This window comes from Peromyscus leucopus, chromosome 15 (assembly GCF_004664715.2).
Source record: "Peromyscus leucopus breed LL Stock chromosome 15, UCI_PerLeu_2.1, whole genome shotgun sequence".
In the NCBI taxonomy this organism is placed as follows: Eukaryota; Metazoa; Chordata; class Mammalia; order Rodentia; family Cricetidae; genus Peromyscus; species Peromyscus leucopus.
Window position 1 is genome coordinate 8,798,975 of NC_051076.1, and position 24,427 is coordinate 8,823,401.

General features: G+C 41.6%; 1 protein-coding gene across 1 annotated transcript in view; it reads left to right on the top strand.

Moving 5' to 3' along the window:
* The first annotated feature begins 1,029 nt into the window (after positions 1-1,029).
* Positions 1,030-24,427, top strand: part of Cenpf (centromere protein F) — a 46,125-nt gene continuing 22,727 nt past the window's right edge. Inside the window, 11 exon segments of the mRNA XM_028876763.2 lie at positions 1,030-1,138; positions 3,295-3,488; positions 4,584-4,780; positions 5,711-5,832; positions 6,235-6,326; positions 8,717-8,893; positions 8,896-9,007; positions 10,251-10,453; positions 17,180-17,305; positions 19,029-19,157; positions 20,219-20,341. Of these exon segments, the coding sequence (XP_028732596.1) occupies positions 3,327-3,488; positions 4,584-4,780; positions 5,711-5,832; positions 6,235-6,326; positions 8,717-8,893; positions 8,896-9,007; positions 10,251-10,453; positions 17,180-17,305; positions 19,029-19,157; positions 20,219-20,341 (1,443 nt within the window). The 5' untranslated portion in view covers positions 1,030-1,138; positions 3,295-3,326.

The following is a 24,427-nucleotide window of genomic DNA, read 5'->3' on the forward strand; positions in this document are numbered from 1 at the left end:
CTGTCTCCGAGCACTTAACAGATAAAGGCTGATGAGGCAAGATTACTCATGCTCCTGTAAGCAACCCTAATGATATTAACACACACACAAACACACACACAGCGGTGTATGAGTGGGATTCTAGCTGGAAAGAGGAATAGGTTTTAGGGGAAAGGAGACATACATATAATGAAAATATAACAAAAAATACTATGTGTAATTGATATAATTGATATGTACTAATAGAACATTAAGTGATGCTCATTTTTGAATAGGGAAAGAAGTACACACACACACACACTCACAAACCTGGGCTTCATAAAAAGGTTGGAGTGCATTCAGTTTTGAAGAGTCTTGTGGATATTTGAGTCTGATGGAAAGTCTTCCCCTTAATTCTCACCCAGCTGGTTCATATTCATTTTGAAAATATGACAGAGTTCAGCAGTTAAGTGAGGTTTTGCATGCACGTCTAGATTCAATTTCAGATTATTTTGTTATTCTGTGACTCAGTTCAGTTATTTATCTTTGACAAGGACCATGTATATAGTCCAGGCTGGCCTGCCTGTAATGAGCTATGTGGCCCAGGCTTTCCTCCAAATGCCATCCTCAGGTCTGCTATGACACGTGCGACCTAACTTCTCAGCCAACTTTTATAGGGATGCTCGCCTCCGAGAGCTGAGCCAGGGTCCTGGTCCTACAGGTAACATGCGAGCAACCACCCTGCAGCGCAGGCCCCACCCTCCTCCTCAACCCGCCCAGCCGCTCCCAGTCGGTCGAAACCCGGTTCCAGCTCGCCCTGGCCAGCTGCCCAGAGCACGCGGCTCCCCGTCTCTAGGCAACGCGAGCGCATCGCTCGTCTGCGCAGGCTCCGCGGCGACCACGGCTTGTTTTTAAACAGCCGTCCAAAAGAGCCAATCAGAGGCGGTCTCCCGAGCGCGCGGGGGCGGATTGGTTGGGAGCGTCTCTCAATGGCCAATAGGAGTGGAGGTGAGGTGGGCGGGACCGGAAGCGGACGAGGGGGGAAGAGGGGCGGCGGCGGCGGCGGGCAGTTTGAACGACGCGGTGCTGGACGGCGAGGAGCGGCGCGCTGCGGGAGGAGTTCGGCGGCGAGGAGCCCCGGGCTGACCGACTCTGGAGCGGGATTCTAGGAGGAGCGTAGGTGAGCAGTGTCCTCCCGGGCCCGCGTCGCCGCTCTGGAGCCCCCAGTCCGCACCGCGCCTACCCTCGTGGCTTCTAGAAGCTTCTTTCTCTCTTGGCTGAGGGTCACCTGGGGGCCGGGCCGGGCGGTGTGTGCTCAGCAGCCAGAAATAACGAGCCCTGGAGGGCCGGGAGGGGATCCTGACGAAGGACAGCCACAGAAACCTGGCTGACCCTCCTTGGGGGCTCGACGCGGGCGATGGGCCCTTGGGGAGAGGCCTCCGCATTTTCTGAGGCATAAAGACAGCGTCGGTGGAAGTCCTTTGAGAGCAGTGGTCCTCAGCCTTCTTAGTACGGAGACCCTTTGACACAGTACCTCATGATGTGGTGACCCTCACCCCCCCACCATAAAATTATTTCGTTGCTACTCAAAACTAGTTTTGCTGTTATTAACCGCAATGTTAATATCTGATAGGCCGTCCCCGAGAACCGCTCTTTTAGACCGTTCACCTCAGAGTTTCGTCTTGCACTCAGACCCTGCCCCTTTAGTCATACCTTTTCCATTGATTGGTTTTCCTTCTTTGGCTCCAGAGATCCGATTTAGATGGCCGACAACTGATTTCTTAGTTTGTCAACACCTAATGACAATTAGGGGATCACATAGAAAATGTGCAAGTGTGTGACTACAAACAAATCTATGTAGCTGTTTGTTTATTGAATTAGAAAAGCAGCCTGCTGGTTTCCCTTGCTTGTTTCTCATCTCTGGATTGTTCTTTTTGTCTTGTTGGCAGTAACATCTTTTATTTCTCTCTCTCCCTCCTTCCCTCCCTCCCTCTCTCCCTCTCTCTCTCTCTCTCTCCATCCCTCCATCCCTCCATCCCTCTCTGTCTCCCAACTGTTGGGGTTAAAGGCTTCCATCACTCCCCCCAGATATGGCTTGTGGCATCTTGATGTAATGATTTCGGTGGCTGGCTGAATTGTTAAGACAAGTTAGTGTGTGTGATTTTTGGTGTATTCTGCTCTCACTCTGAATGAACAAGCCATCTCTTAGAGCAGGGTAAATTGCCCTTTGTTCGTCGTTGAGAGGCCGTATTCCTTTCAGAATTTTTTGTGAGAAATTGGATGTGGAGTTACAGATGTCTTCTGAGATCTGGGAGAAACATAATGAAGCTGGCAGCAAAAACAGTTTTCAAGCCTTGATATATAACATGTCAGGATCTTTGTTTCTCTTTAACTTTGGAAAATATTTTTTCAAAATATTTACAGTTAGATACTGTCTCGGTGTACATACTCAGAAGTAGCTCAGAAGGCGCTAATCCATGTTTCTTTTTGTATCATAGGCTGAAGTATATTTGGGGGAGCTGACATAATAGTTAACATGTACATAAAATATGCTAGAAGATGCCATTTTGAGGCTTGAGGAAGTTGCCAACTTTTTATAAATGAGGAAACCAGGATACTAAGAGCAATTGAATGATTTGTTCAAGGTTGTGCACTATTTAAGTGAAAGTGGTAGGTAGGGCTTAAATGTGCTTTGAGACACTGTCTGTATTCTTTCCTTTTCATCTGGAGTGTGCCTTTACCACCTTTGGAATGGTCCTGGTAGTAACCTGGCATCGAGTCTTGGCTGATACATGTATTAATTTAACAAATACCAGCTTGGAAAGAGCTGGGTATCTTGTGAGAAACTGACTGGAAACTATTCCCTGCTTAGGTATCTCAGAAAAGGCCTCCCTGGGGATGCAGAGTGTGAGTGATAATGATATGAAGAAGGAAAAGAACATTTGTAAAATAATGTCATGCTTTTCTCCCATGTAGGTAGGATCTGTTTCACCTGGAAACGTTACAGTAAAGCATTTGTTTTATATAATGCAAGTAGCTATATGAGAGCTTAAACCTGAAAAAATAGCCAAGCGGTGGTGGCCACACCTTTAATCCCAGCACTTGGTAGGCAGAGGCAGGTGGATTGCTGTGAGTTCTAGGCCAGCCTGGTCTACAAGTTCCAGGACTGCCAGGGCTATTACACAGAGAAACTCTGTCTCAAAAAACAAACAAACAAACAAAAAAACCAAAACAATAACAACAACAAAAACCTGAAAAAAATAATAAATGAAGAGGGAAACAAATAAGTATGCTATATAATCTCTGAGTTTCCTTTACTGACTTCATTCTTTTCAGTTTACTTACAAATGCTTGAAAAATAAGACAAAATGAGCTGGGCATTGGAAGAATGGAAGGAAGGGCTCCCTACAAGAGCTCTTCAGAAAATTCAAGAGCTCGAAGGACAGCTGGACAAACTGAAGAAGGAAAAGCAGCAGAGGCAGTTTCAGCTCGACTCTCTAGAAGCCGCGCTGCAGAAGCAGAAGCAGAAGGTATCACTGCTTTTTGAAGCAGCTGGCTTCCTTTTGGATAATTTGCTTTCTTGTAGAAGAGGGACTTGTCATCTCCGGGTGAGAATCGTCTCTCCCTGAGACATTTTAAGTTGCCTCTGGTTTTCTTCATCTGTGGCTTTATTGCTGCCCACCTGCTGATATTTAGGGCTTAATTTCATTTTAACTTCTGTTTGGGAAGGAGCTTTTTTGCCTTGTGCAGTAAGGCCAAGTGTCTGGCTTCAGCTCTGAACTGTTAAGGTATTTTACAGTTTAGGTGGAGGGTGCTCTCTGACAGGGAGCTTTTTACTCTGGGGTGTCCAGCATCATCTCTTCAGGGGTATTAAATAAAAACACAAGACCTCTTTAAACACGAAAACAAAAAGTCTGTTAGCCAATTGTGTGGTAGCACAATCGTGGTTTCTAATGTATTTTTGCTTATGGAAAGGTCTTTTTTAATTTCTTAAAATAACTGCCTTCCTTGGCAAAACTTAAAAGTGAACTGTTTAGGAAAAGTTATAAAGTTTATTTTAAAATTCTCTTAAAAAAATATATATATATACATTTGTATTTATTTTATTATTATGTATATTACATATACATTATTAAAATATGTATAGGTATGTGTTGTGTGTGTGTGTGTGTGTGTGTGTGTGTGCCTGATTGTATGTACACCACATGCATGTAGTACCTGAGGGCTCAGAAAAGGGTACTGGATCCCATAGAACTGGAGTTCTAGACAATTCTGAGCCATGTGATATGGGTGTTAGGAACTGAACCCAGATCCTTTGCAAGAGCAGCAAGTTGTTCTTTATCCACTGAGCCACTGCTTCAGCCTTTTTTTTTTTTTTTTTTTTCAAATTCTTCAAAGCATGTTAAAAGATAATATAGTATGTAACTTTATAGAACTTTCCTATTTATATGCTCAACAGTTTGGTCATTTAAAATTTCTGTGTTCATGAAGCATTCCCCTCTGCCATCCCAGGGTGGGGTTTATTACTGCTGTGTCTCAGAAAGCTAGTTTTAGAGTTAGACTTACACATAATACTTGGTAAGGACACAAACAACAAAACTATTTTCTTGTCAATAATCTGTTAGGTTGAAGATGGAAAAACAGAGGGTGCAGACCTGAAAAGGGAAAATCAAAGACTGATGGAAACATGTGAAACTTTGGAGAGAACAAAGCAGAAGATTTCTCATGAACTTCAGGTTAAGGAGTCACAACTGAATTTTCAAGAAGGTCAACTGAGCTCATGCAGAAAACAAATAGAAAAACTGGAACTGGAACTTAAGCGGTAACTGTCTGAGTAGTATTCGTGTGGACTTCAGTGCCAATGATCTCAGACCCCCAGCTGAGAGCTTGACCAAAGGCTGAGGAATTGTAATTTCTAGGCTCACACAAAAGTCATTAAAGTTTGCAGGGCTAAGGATCCCAATACACAGGAAGACAAACACTCGAGGGTATCATTTGCCACCCCTTGCTTTTGCCATGGACTCTGGCAAACTAATGCTGCCAGAGATCATCACTTGCCTGCCTATAATTTCTGTCTAGGTGGAGCAAAAGAGCCCCTAACATGGATGGGTAGCATTTCTAGTCATAATCCTTTCTAGATATGTTATGTTAATTTACACATCTTTTTTAAAATGCCATATGATATCTGTATATCAAGTCTCTACATTTATTACATTTGTGTATTCATGCACACATGTGGAAGTCATTGGACAACTTTTGGGAGTCAATTCTCCCCTTCCACTTATGGATCTCAGGAATGAAACGTGGGTTGTCTGGCTTTACCTGCTGAGCAATCCTGCCCACCCCAAATCTCTTGTTTTGAAATGATTGTCATAAGTAATGCCTCTATTTTCATAATTAGAACCTATGTTTTAAGACTATCACTCAACTTGGGCTTCTGAAGTTCTGAGCTCTTTGTGTCTTTCTTTGGCTTAGATGGAACATAAGATTTTCTTGGACTCTATCCCTGGTCCCCTACACTTCTCTGCTGCTATAGTGCTTATTGTAATAGGTCTTCATTATATTTTGAAGACAGGGTACTGCCTTTTACATCTGGTTTAAAGATTAGGGCTCACTAGATGTCTACTGGATAAAAGGATTCTTAGAAGCAAAGTTTCATATGCTCTTTTGTTCTCTGGGAATGTATAGCATTTGTACTCTGTAGCCTTTGTTGTAATCTGTCTTGTTGGTCTCTTGGGTTCTTTTTTAACAGGTGTAAATCTGAACTTGAAAGAAGCCACCAAGCCGCACAGTCTATAGATGTTTCTTTGAATCCATGCAGTACACCACAAAACCTTTTTACAACTCCACTCACACCAAGTCAATGTTATATCGGTAAAGATTTTTATTTGGTATAAACAACTCTCAGTTTTAAATTCTGCAAGAGCAATGAATTAGTCCACATTTGAATGCAGCTTTTAATTTTGTCTTTTAAAAATGTCATCCCCAATTGGATATTTGTTTGCGTCTTCGTTGAATTATGTTGAGCCATTAGAGGTGAGCATTAACCCTTACATTTTACCCTTCTGCAGTTCATTTTAAAAGTTTCAGAATATGGGAGACACCTCAGTTTTCATGTTTGAGTAATTTGATCAGTATTTTGACATGTTGCTCCAGTCTTCTTTCTATTAAAGATTAAGGTACTTATTTCAAGACTTAGTGCAATCATTGCTGATCTGTTAATTTATTTATGAAATGATTGGTTGACATAAAATCTCATTTGACTGTGTGTTTAAGGTTCCACATATGAAGACCTAAAAGAAAAATATAATAAAGAAGTTGAAGAACGGAAAAAATTAGAGGCAGAAGTTAAAGCTTTGCATGCTAAAGTAAGTTCATTATGGTCCCTGCAGAAGAAGAAACTCTTTGCTGAAGCATAAGACTGACCTATCTTATCTAGGGCTGGCATATTTCTCTTACATTGAGAAAAATTTCAGGGCTCATTGGTGATGATTATTTTTGTTTTTTTAAAAATAGGGCCACAAACGGCTGGAGAGATGGCTCCAGTGTTTAAGAGCATTGGCTGCTCTTCCAAAGGACCTAGGTTCAATCCCAGCTCTCAACATGGCAGCTCACAACTGTCTGTAACTCCAACACCAGGGGATTCAACACCCTCATATAGATATACATGCAGACAAAACACAAATGCACAGAAAATAAAAATAAATATTTTTGCTGGGCAGTGGTGGCACATGCCTTTAATCCCAGCACTCGGGAGGTAGAGGCAGGTGGATCTCTGTGAGTTCGACGCCAGCCTGGTCTACAGAGCGAGATCCAGGACAGGCACCAAAGCTACACAACAACAAAAAAAGGTGGGCGGGGGTGGTATGGTGTGGGGGAGCTGCACAAGATGGCTCAGCAGGTAAAAGCAATTGCTGTGCAAACCTGACTATCTGAATTTGATCCATGGAACCCCACGGGGAAGGAGAAAACTCCTGAAAGTTATTCTTTGACCTGCATGCAGATGCTGCAGTGTGCATGTTCCTGTACTCACTCTCCTATTACACAAATAAATAAAATTAAATCGGAACATGCTTGTGATCTCAGCACTGAGGAGACTGAGGCAGGAGAATCTTGAGTTCAAGCCATCCTGACCTATATGGTTAAGACCTTGTCGTAAAACAAAAACTAAGGACTTCAGGTGAGGTTAGTTTTGTCCATAAATGGCAAATGTTCATGGGGGCACCAAATCTATTTTATCTCCTTATTTACCCTGAGATAAGGACCTGATTTGGAGAGAGAAGTGCTAGGGAATTATTCTTTTGTCCTGATACTTACTGGCTGACTTCTCTGGTGGAATGCAGTTAACTCTAAGAACTGTGAGTTTTCAGGGTCATTATTGGTAAAATTCTCGTTTCAGAGGAGAATGTTGGCAACACAGTGTCCTATTTCTTATAGGTAGTTGCCAGTAGGTTTTGTTTGTTTTGTGTTTTGAGATGTCTCCTGTCTTAGACTGGGCTCAAACTTACCATGTAGCTGAGGAGGATTGCCTTGGAGTTCGAACCTCCTGCCTTATTTGCAGAGGATTAGGATCACAGGTGTGGGCCACTAAACTTGGTTTGTGTTGTGTTGTCTATAGAATCTAGGGCTTCATGTATGCAGGGCATACTACCACCTCGCTGCAGCCTAGGTATAAACTCCATTTTGATATGGGTCACTAAGCGGAGAAGTGGGGGGAAACGCGGATTTAAAACCTGGGCTACTTTAGAGACCGCCCTCCAAACCTGATTTGGAAGATTCCTTCATCACTGCTGTGCACGTCATGTCATTTTCTAAAACAATAACAACAACAAAAGCCCCCAAAACAACCTAGTTTGGTATCATTTGTACATCACTGCCAAACAGCAGTTTGGTGAGACGTCACAATTCAAACGGCTTAAGGCAGAGTTTATAAGTAGGTAACTATTTGAGGATTGAAAGGCCTATTTCTTTACACATCCTTAAACCTTGTTTTGAGGTCACCAGGATTGTTGTACCAAAGGCACTGCTTACCAAGATAAATAAAAATTCTCTAACTTGTCCTAAAGACATGTGCTTCATCATTTGGTACCTGTTGTGCCCTGTAAGGAATGTGAATTCCTGTGACCATTGAACCTCTCCAGTAGTCGGAAGAATGCTTGCTATAGAACTAACACAGCATCTCTCCACAGGCTGCATGCCAGTGTTGATTGTAAATAGCCACGTGATGTTTCTGGAGTGCATTACCAAATAATGAACTGTGAGATTAGTGACAGTTCTATAGCTTGATAGTTAGTGTAAAGATACCTGGGCAAAGGAAAGCCAATTTTGGAATTTAAAATGGAAGTGAATAATGCTAAGTAAAACCAAGATTTAGCCCTTATGGATTGATGGTACCTCAGATGGTCGTTCTTGCTCATCCATCCTTCAGTGCTGAGAAGTCTGACTGTCAGGACATTGCACTACTAGATCTTGGCATTTAACTTATGTCCTACACCTGGTTAACATTCAATATTAGCATGCTGTGCAAGCATCATCATCATCATGGGATTGTGGCTACATGTTCTGTCTGAAAAGAAAAAGCCCTGAATATTGAGATTTCCAGGGGATGTAGGTCAGCAGTAATATGCTTTCAGAACATGCTCAGGGCCCTGGGTTTGATCCCTAACACTGGGGGTGGGGTGGGGTGGCGAGGGGTGAATAAATTAAAAAAAAAAAATTGAGACTTTTAAAGGGCTCTGAAGAGTTTCTATTTTTATAGAAAGTGAACCAGCCTCTTCCCCAAGCTACCATGAATCACCGGGACATTGCAAGACATCAGGCTTCCTCATCAGTCTTTTCTTGGCAACAGGAAAAGACCCCCAGTCGCCTTTCATCTAGTTCTCTGAAAACCCCACTTAGGAGAGATGTCTCTACCTCTCATTCTTTTGGGGAAGAAGTGTGACTCCTAACAGACCAAGTCTGCAGACAGGGAAGAGAGGCTGCAGCAGCGACTTTGGTGACAATCCCAGTGGTTCTCAGCTTTGGGAGCAAATCAAGGCCCAGAATCAAGGTAACTTTCTGACATAAATTAAGTTTACATGGAGGTTTTCCACAATCATTTCAGTGTGCGGTGTGCATTGTATATTTTGTTGGACACATTGGTGGTTTACTTCTCAGGCTCATGTTGTGAAACTTGCCATTTTGGTAATAACAAAAGACACAACAGTTTTGGAATGAACTTGTATTTGTATTGAAAACACGGCACTGTGAGCCTTTAAAAGTAGTTTGAGCCAGGCGGTGGTGGCGCATACCTTTAATCCCAGCACTCGGGAGGCAGAGGCAGGCCAGCCTGGTCTCCAAAGCGAGTTCCAGGAAACGCAAAGCTACACAGAAAAACCCTGTCTCAAAAAACCAAAAAAAAAAAAAAAAAAGTTGTTTGAGAGGCATTAACTTATTTTCCCAAAAGCAGAGTGAGTAGGTTGGTTACAAGTTTGCACTCCTCACAATTCTCACCTGGCTCTGTTGAGACCTTAGAATGAGCCTGTGGTCTGAGCAGCCTTGGAGAGGTGTGGCATGTATCTGCAGAGTAGCTCTCTCTGCCTTGTGCTGCCAGGCTGTCCATATGGGAGCAAACCTGTAACCTTGGCTGCTGTACCACACTGCAGCTGATGCCAAGCATACCAGGTGGTGTTTTGGAATCGACTCTGCGGATTCTGATAATTTCCAGTGCTGTGATATATTGAGAATCATCTTCAGTGTTTGCTGGTGAGAGCTGTCACACTGCCAATGCCATTGGAACCAGTACTACATGTGTAGGAAAAGGAAGGGTGTCATTGTTAATTCTGGCAGTGTAAGAGGTTTACATGTCGTGATCTTCAGTGGCAGGCCAAGCTCCCAGGCACCGTAGGAAGGTGAGCATCTCACTGCCTAGCACGGATTTGCTTTGATATGGCATAAAGCAGATATTAATGTCCACTGTCTAAAGTCAAGTGATACCTTTACACAGGGCCTTACTTGTGGTAACTACTACATCACCATAAGGTGCTGCTTGCAAAGCATCCCTTCTTTGCTCCTCTGTGGAGACATAAGAAAATGTATTTCACTGCTTTCTATATAGAATACTTAAATATACATGTCAATGGAGATGCCAACTGTTGAAGTTAAATCCAGTTAACATAGTTTCTGTCTTTAATGTTAGAGTTATCTCACCAAAGATTTCAGAGTAGGTAAAATAAAAAGTTGTAAACATTTTGTAAGTATATGTATGTCTTTGTATATATAAATCGGAATTTTATTTTCTTTTGTGCTTTCAGACCTAAAAAACAAGATGAATGAGTTGGAACTACGCCTGCAAGGGCAAGAAAAGGAAATGAAAGGCCAAGTGAATAAATTTCAAGAGTTACAGCTACAGCTGGAGAAAACAAAAGTGGAATTAATTGAAAAAGAGAAAGTTTTGAACAAAACCAGGGATGAACTAGTGAGAACCACAGCACAGTATGACCAGGCAGCAACCAAGGTACTTGACTTTCCATGAATGGTTGAGAAATCGCCATCTTCTATACCTAAATGTATACAGTAACTGTTCGTAAAGGTCTTGAAAGCACATGCTCCTGATGCAGATGAACTAGTAGCTGTCTGCGGTTGGGTAGGTAATGGGACCTGTCTCGCTAGTGCCTGTCCAGCTGAGTGACGTTGAGCAAGTCACAGTGACCAGTAATGTCACATGGACTAGGAGGAATACTGAAGCTGTCAGTTTCAGGACACAGGGTGGGATTTGGATGATCTGCCCTGGGACTCGGTAGAGGCATGCTACCAAAGACTTTTCTTAGGGCTATTGAGGGCTTGTTCCCCTAGCTCCACCCTACCTTTCTCTGGTCTTCCTCTTTTTTCTCATTTGTCCTCATTCACTAAGTTCTTTATTGAGTGCTGCTGTATGTTCAGCATTATTCTAGTTCAGGAGATATGCAGAGCAGCAAAAATTATTACCCTGTGGAGGCAGTGAATAAATTCAGAAAATAGTAGTACATTCAATAGTTTTTAAGAAACTGCACTACTGTGTAGAAATGAATTACCTTTCAAAACCAACCATGATGGATTTGGTGCTTTCTGGACCCAATCTCTCGGGCCTAGTGTTTGGATTGTATTGTCATTGTATTTGAAAAACCCACTTTCCTCCCAGTCCATGTGTTTTCTTGCCATTTACTCTCTGGTCTCTTCCTCAGGGCCCTTGTAGTGTCATTATTTATATTCTGGGCATATGGTTCTTTCATTTGGCTATTAAAATTACAGAGAACCCTGAAAACAGGATTTTTTTTTTCCTTTGATAAATAACATTTCTGAGTTGATTGGTGAAAATTGCAGCAGTAGACCTGGGTCTCTTTGCTTTCCATGAGGAGGTTCCTTTTTCTTCCCTAATTAAAATTTCGTTTTAAGATAGTTGAAGGTTCAAATTTAGTTATATGAGGTAGTAACATATTAATGTGGCAGATTATACAGATTGGGTTTCAGATATTTGAATGAGCTGTATGTCTTTAGAAAACGTCCCACATGATTATGGCATGTAACTTTTTACTTAGCTGTAATTTTTTTTTTTTTTTTTTTGCCAATAACTTGTTAAGGACTTGGGTGTCTTATTTTCATGAGAGATAATTATTGTTTGACATTTTCTTTTTTTCTTCCATCTTTGTATGATACTTGTTATCAGTGTAATCTCAGATTCATAAAATGAACTGGGAACTGTTCTGTTCAGTTTTCTCGAAGAAAATGCCATTGATAAGTTTATCTTAATGGATTGAGTAGAATTCCCTAGTGAAATCAACCAGGCCTAGAGATTTCTTTCATGGAAATTTTAATATTTTAAATTCAACTCCTTTAATACTTAACAATTATATGTTTCCTGTTGAGGGAATTACAGTGGTTGATGTTTTTATCTGAATGGTCAAATTTCCTTATTTCTATTTTCATTCTAGCTATCTTATCTTCTTTGAAATATGTTTTGCATGGAATTAGGTCATGTTTTCTAGTCTAGTGTTTAATTGGTGAATTAGCTCATTTCATGTAACTTTTTGCCATGGCTTAAGCCTGTGATTCATTTTGCTGTTTCTGTTTTTGATTACTGTGTTTCTTACCATTCAATGGATTACAAAGACATTTTAGAGGATTCATAGGCTATTGTTTTTTCATTTTGCCAGCTTTAATATGACACATTTGCCTCCCTTGTTTTTATCTTTCCCTGTTTATAGTAGTCTTAAATGTCTTTTTAACCTACACTTAGAACTATATTGGCTGTATAACATTTTTTATGACAATTGTCAGACATTTAAAAATATCAGATATTAATGCTTTCTTGTATTTTCTTCCTTTCTAAATTCTTCCAGGGTTCCATTTTTTCTCTTGACCTTTCCACTTAAAGCGCTTCCTGTTCCATTGTTAGAGTATGTGTGCTGTTCACAAGGTCCTCCTTTCCTTTTATTTAAAGATGTTTTGATCCCTCTTCATTCCCGAAGGATATTTCTGGGTTGAGGTTTGTTTGCTCATTTTGTTTTGTTTTCTCCCCAGTATTGTTTATGTTTATAGACTCTCTTGAACTCTCTCATTAGTCTGCTTCCTCCTTTCCACTCATAATTTATTTCAAAGTAATGTTCAGAAGCTGTATTTGTTGCTATTCTTTTTTCTTTTTTGAAGTATTATTTACAATAATACCATTGTGCTAAGGTTTTGTAAAGATTGAGGTGATTTTTGTAAAATGTTTGCGATAATACCTGGGTTCAAGGTGAATTTATAATATTAAGTGCTGTTATCACAGCTTATTATTGAATTTGTATTCAACTTAGCTAATTTTGAGTTGAATCTCTGTCTAGCCGGGACTTCCTGTATGATAAGAATGAATATTTGTCTTTTTTTGATGAGAACAGTTTTTTTGTTCTACCTGTCATATTTGGTGAGGTCTCTAGTCAGACTTGGAGGGTGCTGAGAATCTGACTCTGCCTTTCATCTTATTACGGTTCCTCCAGGTCCTTAAGGTTCAGATGTAGTTCAGTGCCTTTTGGATTCTCTTTTCTCCCCAAGTTAGTTTCAAATTACCCAACTGAAAATTCAGTTCACCTTTTTCTTCTTGTGCCTACCTAATATGACTTTGTTAAATGTTGTGCTGACTTCACATTAGGATGTGTGTCATTAGCATTGCTTATTAAATCAAATGGAGCTGATATACTCTTGTGCTCTCAAGTGACTGAACGTTGTTTGGTTCTTTTTCCAGCTGTTTACAAACTCCAGTTGGAGGCTGGAAGGAGTTTAAGGCTCACAGCAGCTAACCTGGAACCTAGCACCCATGCTTTACAATTGAAAAAGCTGAATGGAGTGCTCAGGGTCATAAACTACATAGTTGGAGGAACTTGAGCTCTGTGCACTTTAGAGCATTGGTTCTCAACTCATGGGTCATGACCCTTGGGTGATGAACTACCCTTTCACAAGGGTCACATATCAGGTATCCTGTGTATCATATATTTATAATTCATAACAGTAGCAAAATTACAGTTATGAAGTAGCAACAAAATAATTTTATGGTTGGGGTCATCACAACGTAAAGAACTGAGTTGAAGGGTTAAAGGATCACAGCATTAGGAAGGTTAAGAACCACTGCTTTAGAGTATTACAGAGCATACATGACATCTAGTGGGCAGTTACTTACACATGGATTGTGCATCATTGGAACCACAGTGGTATTCAGAATATTTTTGAATGAGGTATAAATACCTTCAAGGGTCTGTTTTAATCTCCCATCTATAAGGAAAGGGTTGCTGTCCCTTAGGAATGTGCTGCACTGTGAAGGAGTGCCAGTAGAGGGCGCCAAGGGTTTGTTTACTTCGGTGCTTGGTTTTTTGTTCTGTTTGATATTGTCAGCTGTCAAAATGCCAGTCTTAGGTGCTGTGATCTTAGTTGTTTTTCCACAGCCTAGAACAGTGGAGGACACTGGGTTCGCAATCACTATTTGTTAAATTTATATTTATTGTTGAAAATCATGTAGTAGTATTCCTTGGGAATTCAAAAACTTAAAGACAATAATTATTGGAATGGAAGGACGTTATCTTAATGTCTGAGGCAGTGGATTAATTTGATGCATTGGCTTAAGAATGTAATGCTTTCTGAGACTGAAGAAATGGATCAGTTGGTGAAGTGCTTGCTGTGGACCTGAGTGGATTCCCAGCACCCAAGTAAAGAGCTGGGCATTCATCTGCATACATACAGAGAACACACATGTGAAGCAAGCAGTTCATGTTGTTTGTTTAGAAAGTGTTTCACTGTGTAGCTCAGACTGACTTCAAACTGATGATTTTCCTGTTTCAGCCTTCTGAATGCTGAGCACAGCTCAGGCTATCTTCTTAGTTATGGTATTTCTAAAATCATTTAGTCACCATTGACCAGTTTGTTGCTGTTCATCTTTGGTTAGTTAATAATCGACATTTTATATTTCAGTAAACATTGCATACTGTTTTCTTCTGAATTCTCAGGTTTCTAATATAATACTCAATAGTGTTAAATTAGATTATGGGTGGCTGAACAGACAGCTTAAGTCAGTAAAGTGCTCACACAAGCTTGAGCACTGGCGTTCAGTCTGTCCTCAACACTCATGCTTAAATTACATGCATACATAATACAGATGCAGATAGGATCTCTGAACTGACTCAGCAGGTACACATAGTTGTTGCAGAAACCTAACAATTTGAGTTCAATCCCCAGAACCCATGGTTGGAGGAGAGAACTGACTCCAAACGTTGTTCTCTGACCTTGTATGCATGTGCTGTCTGTCCGTCCGTCCCCAGCATATATATGCACACACAATAATTAAAAAATAGCTGGTTATGGTTCCACGTGCTAATCCTAGCACTGGGGTGTGTGTGGGGGGGTAGAGGGGACAGTGCAGAGACAAAAGGATCCTGGTGATGGCTGTCTAGGCTGTCTAGCTGAATTGGTGAACCCTTCCAGTATCATTGAGAGATTCTGCCTGAAAAACTGAGAACCATTGTGGAAGACACTGATGTTGACCTCTGGTTTCCATGTGCACCTGCAAATTTCTACCTTCATACACATGCATACAATGTGTGCATACAAAGTAACACATATATATTGAAAAAATGTCGGAGAAAAATATTAGTGAAATTTATTAAATTGAGGCACCTCACAGAATGGAGAACTCTTCCCTATTAATATAAAGCTTTTTCCCCCAATGATTTATTTATTTTTATGTACATTGCATATATGTTTGTGTGAGAACATATATGTCCTGGAACTGGAGTTACAGACAGTTGTGAGCTGCCATGTGGGTACTGGGAATTGAACCCCAGTCTTCTGGAAGAGCAGCCATCTCTGCTAAGCCATTTCTGCAGCCCCCACAAAGCTTTCTTATTACTCCTTAAGTGTTGTTTTTTTTTGGAGGAGGTCAGTCATTTTAAGATGTAGGCGGAGTTTTCCTGTCCCCACTGCCCGGCACAGAGGCTTATAAATGCTTGGCTAATAGCTCAGGTTTGTTCTAGCTAACTCTACACTTAATCCATATTTCTTACCTTTGCTTCGCCATGTGACTCATGGCTTGTTAGCCTCATTTTCTGTATGTTGTGCTTGTTCGGCAGCCTGCTGTCTTCTCCCTGACTCCACTCCTCCTCCTCCCAGAGTCCTCTGTGTCTGGCTGTCCCACCTATATTTCCTGTCTGGCTGTCAGCCTGCCAGCTTTTTATCAACCGATGAGACTAATACATATTCACAGTGTATAGGAGGATTATTCCACAGCATTAAGGATTTGAACTAAAGGAATGGCTTCAAGATATGCAGTGAATCTCACCACTTGAAGGACTAAAACACTTTTGTTTAAATTTAACTTTAGGAAAATACCCCAAGTTTTCAAGTAATTAATATTTTTAAAATTAGATAAATATATATATGTAAGCAACAGCATATTCTTTTTATTGCTTCTGAGAGCATAATTTAAAAACAGGCTATGGTTTTCTGGGATTCTGTGAACCTCTAGAAATGTAATGGTATAATGGAAGTATTATGAAAAGAATGTTAATATTTAACATTTCTCACAAAAATTCATTATGGGCTGGGCACGGTGGTACCTGCCTTTAACCCAGCATCAGAAAGTTATAGGATGGCAGATCCTGAGTTTGAGACCACTTTGGTCAATGTTGTAAGTTTCAGGCCAGCCTGGGCTACTTCCTTAGACCCTGACTCAGAACTATTTCTCTGTCTCTAATGTGCTCGCAGGATATTTTCATAGGAGCGTAAGGAGCTTGCTCTGTTTCACAGCTCATAAATCACTGTGTCAGTATCACTGCTTGTTTACTTACTGACTTTCTTTGTGAAGGAGGTCAGAGGATAACTTTCAGAAGTAACTCATCAGCCTAGCTGGACCGTGAATTTCTGGACGCCCCTCATGTCTCCAAACCCATCTTGTCATGGGATTCCTGGGCTGACAGATCTGAAACCATCACATTCAACTCTTATGTGGGTTCTGGGGATTGAAGTCAGACTGTCAGCCTTGTGTGGCAAGTGCTTCGACCTGCTGAGTTCTCAGGCCTCTGGCTGCCTTTTGATGTGTGCTTGGCATACAGTGGCGGGGTGCGTTCTGAGAACACTGTCTCCCTTTCCAGGGCACACGTGAAATACTTTCAAAGTGCACTGATGCCTGACCGTCCTTGTGCTAGCTAGTTCCCAGTATAAATTTCAGATTTGCTGATAGAATAGCAGTGACCTGAGGATTTCGGTAATGAATGTAAACCTGACTTTTTTTTTTTTTTTTTTTTTTTTTTGAGACAGGGTTTCTCTGTGTAGCTTTGCGCCTTTCCTGGAACTCTCTTTGGAGACCAGGCTGGCCTCGAACTCACAGAGATCTGCCTGCCTCTGCCTCCCGAGTGCTGGGATTAAAGGCGTGAGCCACCACCGCCCGGCGTAAACCTGACTTTTTACATGAGATTCAAAAATCAAAACAATGGTAAACACAAAATAGACTTTAGGGACTACAGTTTTTGCTATAGTTTTTTGGTTTTTTGTAACAGTACCTTACTGTATAACCCTAGCTGGCCTGGACCTAACTATGTAGACCATACTGCCCTCGAACTCAGAGATCTGAGTGCTGGATTTCAAGGTATGGATCATCATACTGACCTGGACTAAAATTTCTTAAAACACAAAATTTGGCTTCTTTGAGTAACTTGTTTTATGGATCATTTTTATCGGTTACCAGTGTACTGCCTTGGAACAGAAGCTGAAGAGTTTGACTGAGGAGTTGAGTTGTCATCGACAGAATGCAGAGAGTGCCAGATGTTCTCTGGAGCAGAAGATTAAGGAGAAGGAAAAGGAGCTTCAGGAGGTAAGGGGATGGATGGGTTCATGGAGGACTTTCTCTGAGGAGGACCTGTTGACTGTAGTTGGGAAGGAAGAACTGTTCAGTATGTCTGAGGACATTATGGAGCAGGCATGCTTTGTGAGCACGCCACTGCATTTTCCTCCCACCTGTGGTTTTGTGCTTTCCTGTCCTTCACCTTTTGATTAACAAGGACGCTCTCTCGGAGTTCATTTTCATTATGGGCTTGAGATTTGATACTGAGTATAGAAGGAGCGTCTTTGAGCTCTTGATCCACAGTGAGAGGATTTGCTGTGTTGTCAGTTGTCTTTTAAGGTTGTGAGCTGCTTCATTACCTGAAAAGGTATTTGAGGCAGTCAGGGAACCAATGATGGGCTGGCAGGTGTTTTGCCAGTGTGGGTTGTTCAGGTGCTTCACTCTGAGCATAAGTGATAATAGATGTTCCCCTGGTTGTCAGTCAACTAGCAGCATTTATGGCTGTTCTTTCAATGAAGACCATTGTAAGTGTATATGACTGATTAGTTAAGCCCCCATTTTCTTTTCTTTTTCTCCCCCTTTTTGAATATGAGCTCATTTAGCCCAGGCTTCCTTAAACTTCTGATCCTTTTGCTTCTATTACCTGAATTCTGGGTGTGAGTGTCACCATGCCCAGCTCCTATGCCCTCTTTTGTTTTATTTTTAAGCATGTGGTCTATATGTATGTGGGTACATGAGTGCAGAAGTACATGCACATATATGGGCATGAGTGAAGAGGCTTGATGTTGATGCAGGATGTCTTTAGTTGCCGGAAGGTTTCTCCGATCCGCCCTGCCCCATGGTCCCACAGCTGCTTATAAAATAATCACTCAGAGGCTTAATATTATTTACAAACTGTATGGCCTATGGCGGGCTTCTTGCTAGCTAGCTCTTTCATCTTAAATTAACCTATTTCTATTAATTTATGTTTTGCCATGTGGCTGTGGCATTACCAGTCTGCTGGCATTTTGCTTCTCCTTTGGAGACTGCTGGTGTCTCTCCCTCCTCTTCTTTCTTCTCTCTGTCTATCGGCTTGGATTTCCTGCCTGCCTCTAAGCTGCCTTGCCATAGGCCAATGCACCTTTATTTATCAACCAATCAGAGCAACACATGTTCATAGCATACAGAAAGGTATTTCACAGCACTCCTTTATTTTTGGAATCAGGGTTTCTCAGTTGAACCCAGAATTGGCTGATTACTACTATAGCTAAACAGCTTGCCCTGGGGATCCTCTTTCTCTGCCTCTTGAGTGCTGACATTAAAGGTGGCTGCACACTTGCCTGACTTTTCTGGGGTTCCTGGGATTCATACTTTGGTGCTCATACTTGGATGGCAAGCATTTTATCCACTGAGCCATCTTCCCAGTTCTTATGCCTAAATTTTTGGTGTGTTTCTGTGCTAAGTTGTGTTGGTTGCAGCTCAGCTAGTCTTTCCTGGCCTCCATTCTCCAAAGTGAGATGATTGAGATAGGAGATGATGTGGAAATTGACAGGTTTCCATGGGGTCAGCTGGTGACTCTTGATCTTTCCCTCTGAGACCTGGATTTGATTATCAGAGCCAGTGTTCAGGGTGATTGTCTTTGGCATTCAGTAGATGGTTAGTGTGACTTCCTGTTGTCTTTCACTTTCATGTAGCATTGCCTGTTAGGATGCTTGTGCCTGCTCGTGGAATCTCCTCTGGTAATGGCTCTTTGATCTGATGTTTTTCTCTTTAGGAGCTGTCCCGACAGCATCGATCTTTCCAAGCGCTGGACCAAGAGTACACTCAGATGAAAACCAGACTTACCCAGGAGTTACAGCAAGCCAAGCATGCACTCAATGTCCTCCAGGTGGAACAGGAGAAGGTAGGCCCTGAACTTAGTTCTCACAGCTTCACATGCATGCTCCTTCTCTACTTCAGTTGACCTAGTTTTTGTTGTAATTGATAGTTAAAAGCAGGGAAAAATGTGATTTTGATTCATACTTTTTGAAAAATGTAATATTTCAGGTTAAACGTATTATCTTCTTAAAGATTTGTCATTCTTTATAGTAAAAACGTTCAAAGTCCCTTGTCTCGGCGTTTGTGCAGAACATAATTGTCGTGTGTGCTGAGCAGTGACACACCGGAGTAGAACCTGAGAGTCATCCTTCCCTTCCCCTTGCTCTCCCCAGTCTCGGGAACTCCTGTTTCTTTCCAATGTCCTTGGGATTGACTTTTTGGTATTCCTGATACGGGAAGCAGTCTAAGTCTGGGTCTCTTGTTAAATGTCCTTCGTTCTCTTTCAAAGTGGAAAACAACCTTTATGGCTCAGTTTTCTAAGCAAAGGGTGAAATGGGTTTGGTTTTCAGATCTGGATATAAGTGGAAACCTCTGATATTCTGGACTTTATGGGGTACATAACAATGGGGCGGGGGGGGGGGTGGCTTTCCTAAGTAACTCCCAGGTTGCTATTTGCTCATGGCCTGGGAGGCGTGTGCCTCTACTGCACTGAGCATCCTGGTTGCTGCATCTGTCTCCAATCTCTGTCTCTCAATACTCTGTTTTCTTTAGTGTATTTAATCTCTCTCTGTAGTGTGAACATTTGAACGTTTTCTGGCTCACTTGTGTACTGTGTAGTTAGGCCCACGATCTGAAAACATAATTCCTAAATAATAAAGTAACTACTTACATAGCACCTATGGGTAGTATAGAGATGATGCACAATGTTATAGGCAAACCCACAACATTCTATAGAGTGAGGGTTTGGATGTCCTTGGATCTTCTGGAGCCATTCTGCACATACCAGGGGATGATGACCCATGTTCTCCCAGTCTGTCTTTCTCTTTCTCTTTTATCTCAGCCTTTTGTTTTTGTTATTCTTTAAGAGTGGTTGATTATTTGCAGAGAGCATAAATACAGAACTTCATTGTTTTTTCTTTGTTGTAGGTCACATCAGTGAAGCAGCAGTTAGAAAGGAGTTTAGAAGAATTTAGGCAAAAGTTCAACAGAACAGAACAAGCCCTTCAGGAGAGTCAGATCACAGAGAATGAGCTGAGGAGAAGCAGTGAGGTATGTGAGCAGGAGGGTGAAGGAACAAACCCCATACAGGATGAAGTATGACAATAAAAAGTGTCTTTCTTTAAAAAAAAATTGTGTGTGTGTGTGCGCGTGCGTACAAGTGCAAGTGCACATATGGGCATGTGTGTCACATCCTGCTCATGGAGGTCAGAGTAAAACTTGCAGGCATTTGTTCTTTCTTTCCACCTTTATGTGGGTTCTGAGGATCAAACTCAAGATAGCAGGCTTGGCAGCAAGCACCTCCGTACACTGAGTCATCTCCTGGTCCGGAAAAATGGACCCTGTCCTTTGTCAGGAGTTTATTAGTACCACGCATATTCCCTTCTTTTCAGGATGCTAATGTAAAAGTGTTTCATATATGTAGACTATGTCCATATTTTCTTTTTTTCTTTGAAATGCTTGCTCATGCATTTAGCATGAGGAATTAATATATAATCAAGTTTTTATTTATTTATTTATTTTGAGACAGGTTTCTCTGTGTAATCCTGGTTGTCCTAGAACTCACTCTGTAGACCAGGCTGGCCTTGAATTCAGAGATCTGCCTGCTTCTGCATCCCAAGTGCTGGGATTAAAGGCATGTACCACCATTGACCGGCTATAAACAAATTTAAAATTTTTTATTGTATGGTTATATGTGTTCATGTCTGTGTACCACATGTATGCCTGGTGTTGACAGAGGCAAGAAGAGAGGTGTCCGATATCTTAGAACTGGAGTTAAAGACAGTTGTGAGCCTTTATGTCCTCTGAAAGAGCAACAGACATTGCTCTTCAAACCTCTGAGCCAGTGGGGCGGTGGTGGCACATGCCTTTAATCCCAGCACTCCAGAGGCAGAGGCAGGCGGATCTCTGTGAGTTCGAGGCCAGTCTGGGCTACATACAGAGTGAGTTCCAGGAAAAGCGCAAAGCTACACAGAGAAAGCCTGTCTTGAAAAAACAAACAAACAAACAAAACCTCTGAGCCATCTCTCCAGCCCCTATTAAAAAAAAAATCACATTTCAAAGCAGTGGTTCTTAACCTGTGGGTTGTGACCCCTTTAGGGTCAAATGACCTTTTCATCAGATACCTTGCATATCAGATATTTACATTATGACTCATAACAGTAGCAAAATTACAGTTATGAAGTAGCAAGGAAATAATTTTATGGTTGGGGGTCACCACAACAAGAGGACGACCTGTGTTAAAGGGTCACAACATTAGGAAGATTGAGAACCACTGATTTAAAGATTATTTTAGACCACTTGAGAGGTGGAATTATGGAACAAAGGAATTGTTCAGATTTAAAAGGAATAAATGAAATTGTCAATGTAGATTATTGTTTGTTAAGCTCTACCTTCTCCCTTTTGCTTCTTCATTCATTCATTCATTTATTCATTTATTTCTTTTTGAGGTGGAGTATCACTGTGTTGCCTAGGATGGCCACAAGTAGCTAAGTTAGGCCTTCAATTCTTGATCCCACTGCCCCTTCCTCTCGAGTTGCTGGATTACAGGCCTGTACTGGCATGCCCACTTGCTCTTTGTTGTTTGGAGTACACTCTGGTTGTATGTCCCAGGCTAGTTTGGAGCCTGCCTTGTCTCCACAGTGCTGGGATCTGAATCCCTTTTTGAAGGTTAATTTAGAGTCACAGTGTTAAAAAAACCCATGGAAAATTGTAGACATAAAGAAATGACCTTAGTTCAGTCTTTGGCACTGACAAAATAAATAAATAAACAGAATCATGTAATTATGAATGGTATTACTCTTTAGAAGTGACCATTGATCTTAGGATCCACTGTGCAGACTGGTCTGTGTTGCCTGTCGATTCCTGTTCTGCCAGGCAGTGGATGAGGGAGTGTCTTGACTGTGGGGGTGTTCTGAGGATCTTATTCCTACCCATGTCAATTTGGCTTCTGAACTTCCTTGGTGGCCTGGAGATTGTTTTAAAGGCTTTAATTAAGAAGCATTTAGGAACAGCTGATAGACTGCAGTGATTTGAATAGAGCCAGAAAATGAACAGAGAACGAGATGAGTAGAGGTGTCTTCTCAGATACTACAGGAAAAATGTTTTCCCACTACCCAACTGTTTTGTCATCACTTCTTAGCCTGCTCACGATGAAAGAAATACAGTTTTGTTCATTCTCTGGGTGATAAAGTCTAAATACGTTTGCCCCCGTGGCATTTCACTACAAATGAGAACACCTGTCATAGCAAAGAGGAAGTTATTAAAGCAGCCAGCAACAAAGGGGGAGCACTGCTGGAGATGGGGTGGGGGCATTCAACACTGGCTCCCCAAGTGGAAGCCATTCAGTCAGATCCTGTGATGGGTTCATCTGCAAACATTTCCAGTGCGTGTTTATTGCAGCAAAACAAATGTTTGCCTTTTGGCCAGTGGGGACCAACCAACAGATGCTTCTGCTAACATTTCCACAGGCAGACTGGCATGAAGCTCTTCCCTCTGTGAGCTTCCCTTTTAGCCAGGAACTCTCCTGCGACTCGTCTGGCTGCCTGTGGAAACATTTTGTAGAACTATCATCTGGTTCAGAGTCTAAACACCTTTTAACGTGACTTGCTGGGCCATTTTACTAGACTGGACATTGTCTTGCAGATGTTTCTGAAGACTGATTTTATCCCCATGGGGTCTGGGTTGTGGTACTATCTCTGATTTCAGGCCGTACTGCATCATGCGCCTACCATGTTCAAATGAAGTCATGTGTGGAAAGTGCTCAGCACAGAGCCTACATATAAATGTATCATTCATCTTAATTTGTGTTTATGTTTGCCTGTGAGTCTTCTTTTGGGGATAACAGTAGGAATTAAAAGGGCTTTTCTGGCTCTTGTACTTTGAACTGTGGTTCAAAGACCAGAGAAGTGACTTGCCAATAAGAGTGCTGATGTAGCTTGGGGATTACAGTGGTGATGGCTGTGGTCGAGCAATCCTGATGTCCACTGTTAGGCTGTCTTCCCATCTCTTGTGTTACCTTGGGATGATCCCTTTCTAGTCTGCATACAGATGCAAATAATATCCCTCCCTTTTAAGACTGTATTCATGATTAAGTCCAATATTGCATAGAAAGTATGTGGCCCCGTGCCCAGTCTGTAAGTGTCCAGTAAATCATAGAAGTCCACCTGCTTGTTGTTTTTGCTTCACAAACGTTAACTTTTTATGTTAGAATTATTTGTGATCACATGTCAGGCACAGAAGGATCATGACCAGAAGATAGTGCATTTGAGAGTTTTCATATTTAAGAATCTTGCCAGTTTAATTATCTGGTGTTTTTCTGTATCTATAAGTAAGCCCAAACAAGTTCAACATGCTTATAGGTTTGGATGCTGAAATGATGTGACAGTTGTCCTGAAATTTTCCTTGACTGTGCTTAGTAAACTAATATACTTCTTGCAATTAGAAATATCAGTGCTGGAAATGTGATTTAATGGCCCAATCAAGGGTGAAGTTAACATTTAGTATCAAAGTGATGGGGTGGGGGTAGATAAGCTGCTCGGCCCGCTTCAAGTGCCAGCCTCTGTTGCACTGGGGTTTGGTGGTAAAATGCCATCATTGACAGGCAGGATGAAGAAACACTTGCTTGGGGACCTTTCTAGGGATAGGGACCTGTACTGTATTAGGTCCTCTAAGGAGTGTAGTCTGGTGGGCAAGAATGAAAATGTAGAAGGGAGAAAGCATGTCCTCTGCATCCACCCCACACCCACATAGACAGCTTCACCCAGCAGGGGACATATTAAGCTGTGCTCATGGATGGATTATGAAATGCCACACACTAACTGCAGTTTGTTTTGTCTGGCCCTAGGAAATGATGCTTCCCCTGCTGCTCCTAAACCAAAGCTGCTCTGGGTGGGATTGCTCGCTAAGCTCAGTGCTGGCTGTGCTTACGGAGATTGCCGTGCTTTTCCAGAGTAGTGCCCAATTTTGCAAATCATGTGAGGACACAAGAGATGCCTAGGAGAATATATCCTTGTATGCTTAACTCATTGTTGCTAATGAGCTACCCAATCAAGACTTAAGTGGCTGTAGCCTCATAGAAAACTAATTGCTGATGGATGGCAGCCTGTGCATCCATTTTCAGATGTTTATTTTCTAAAT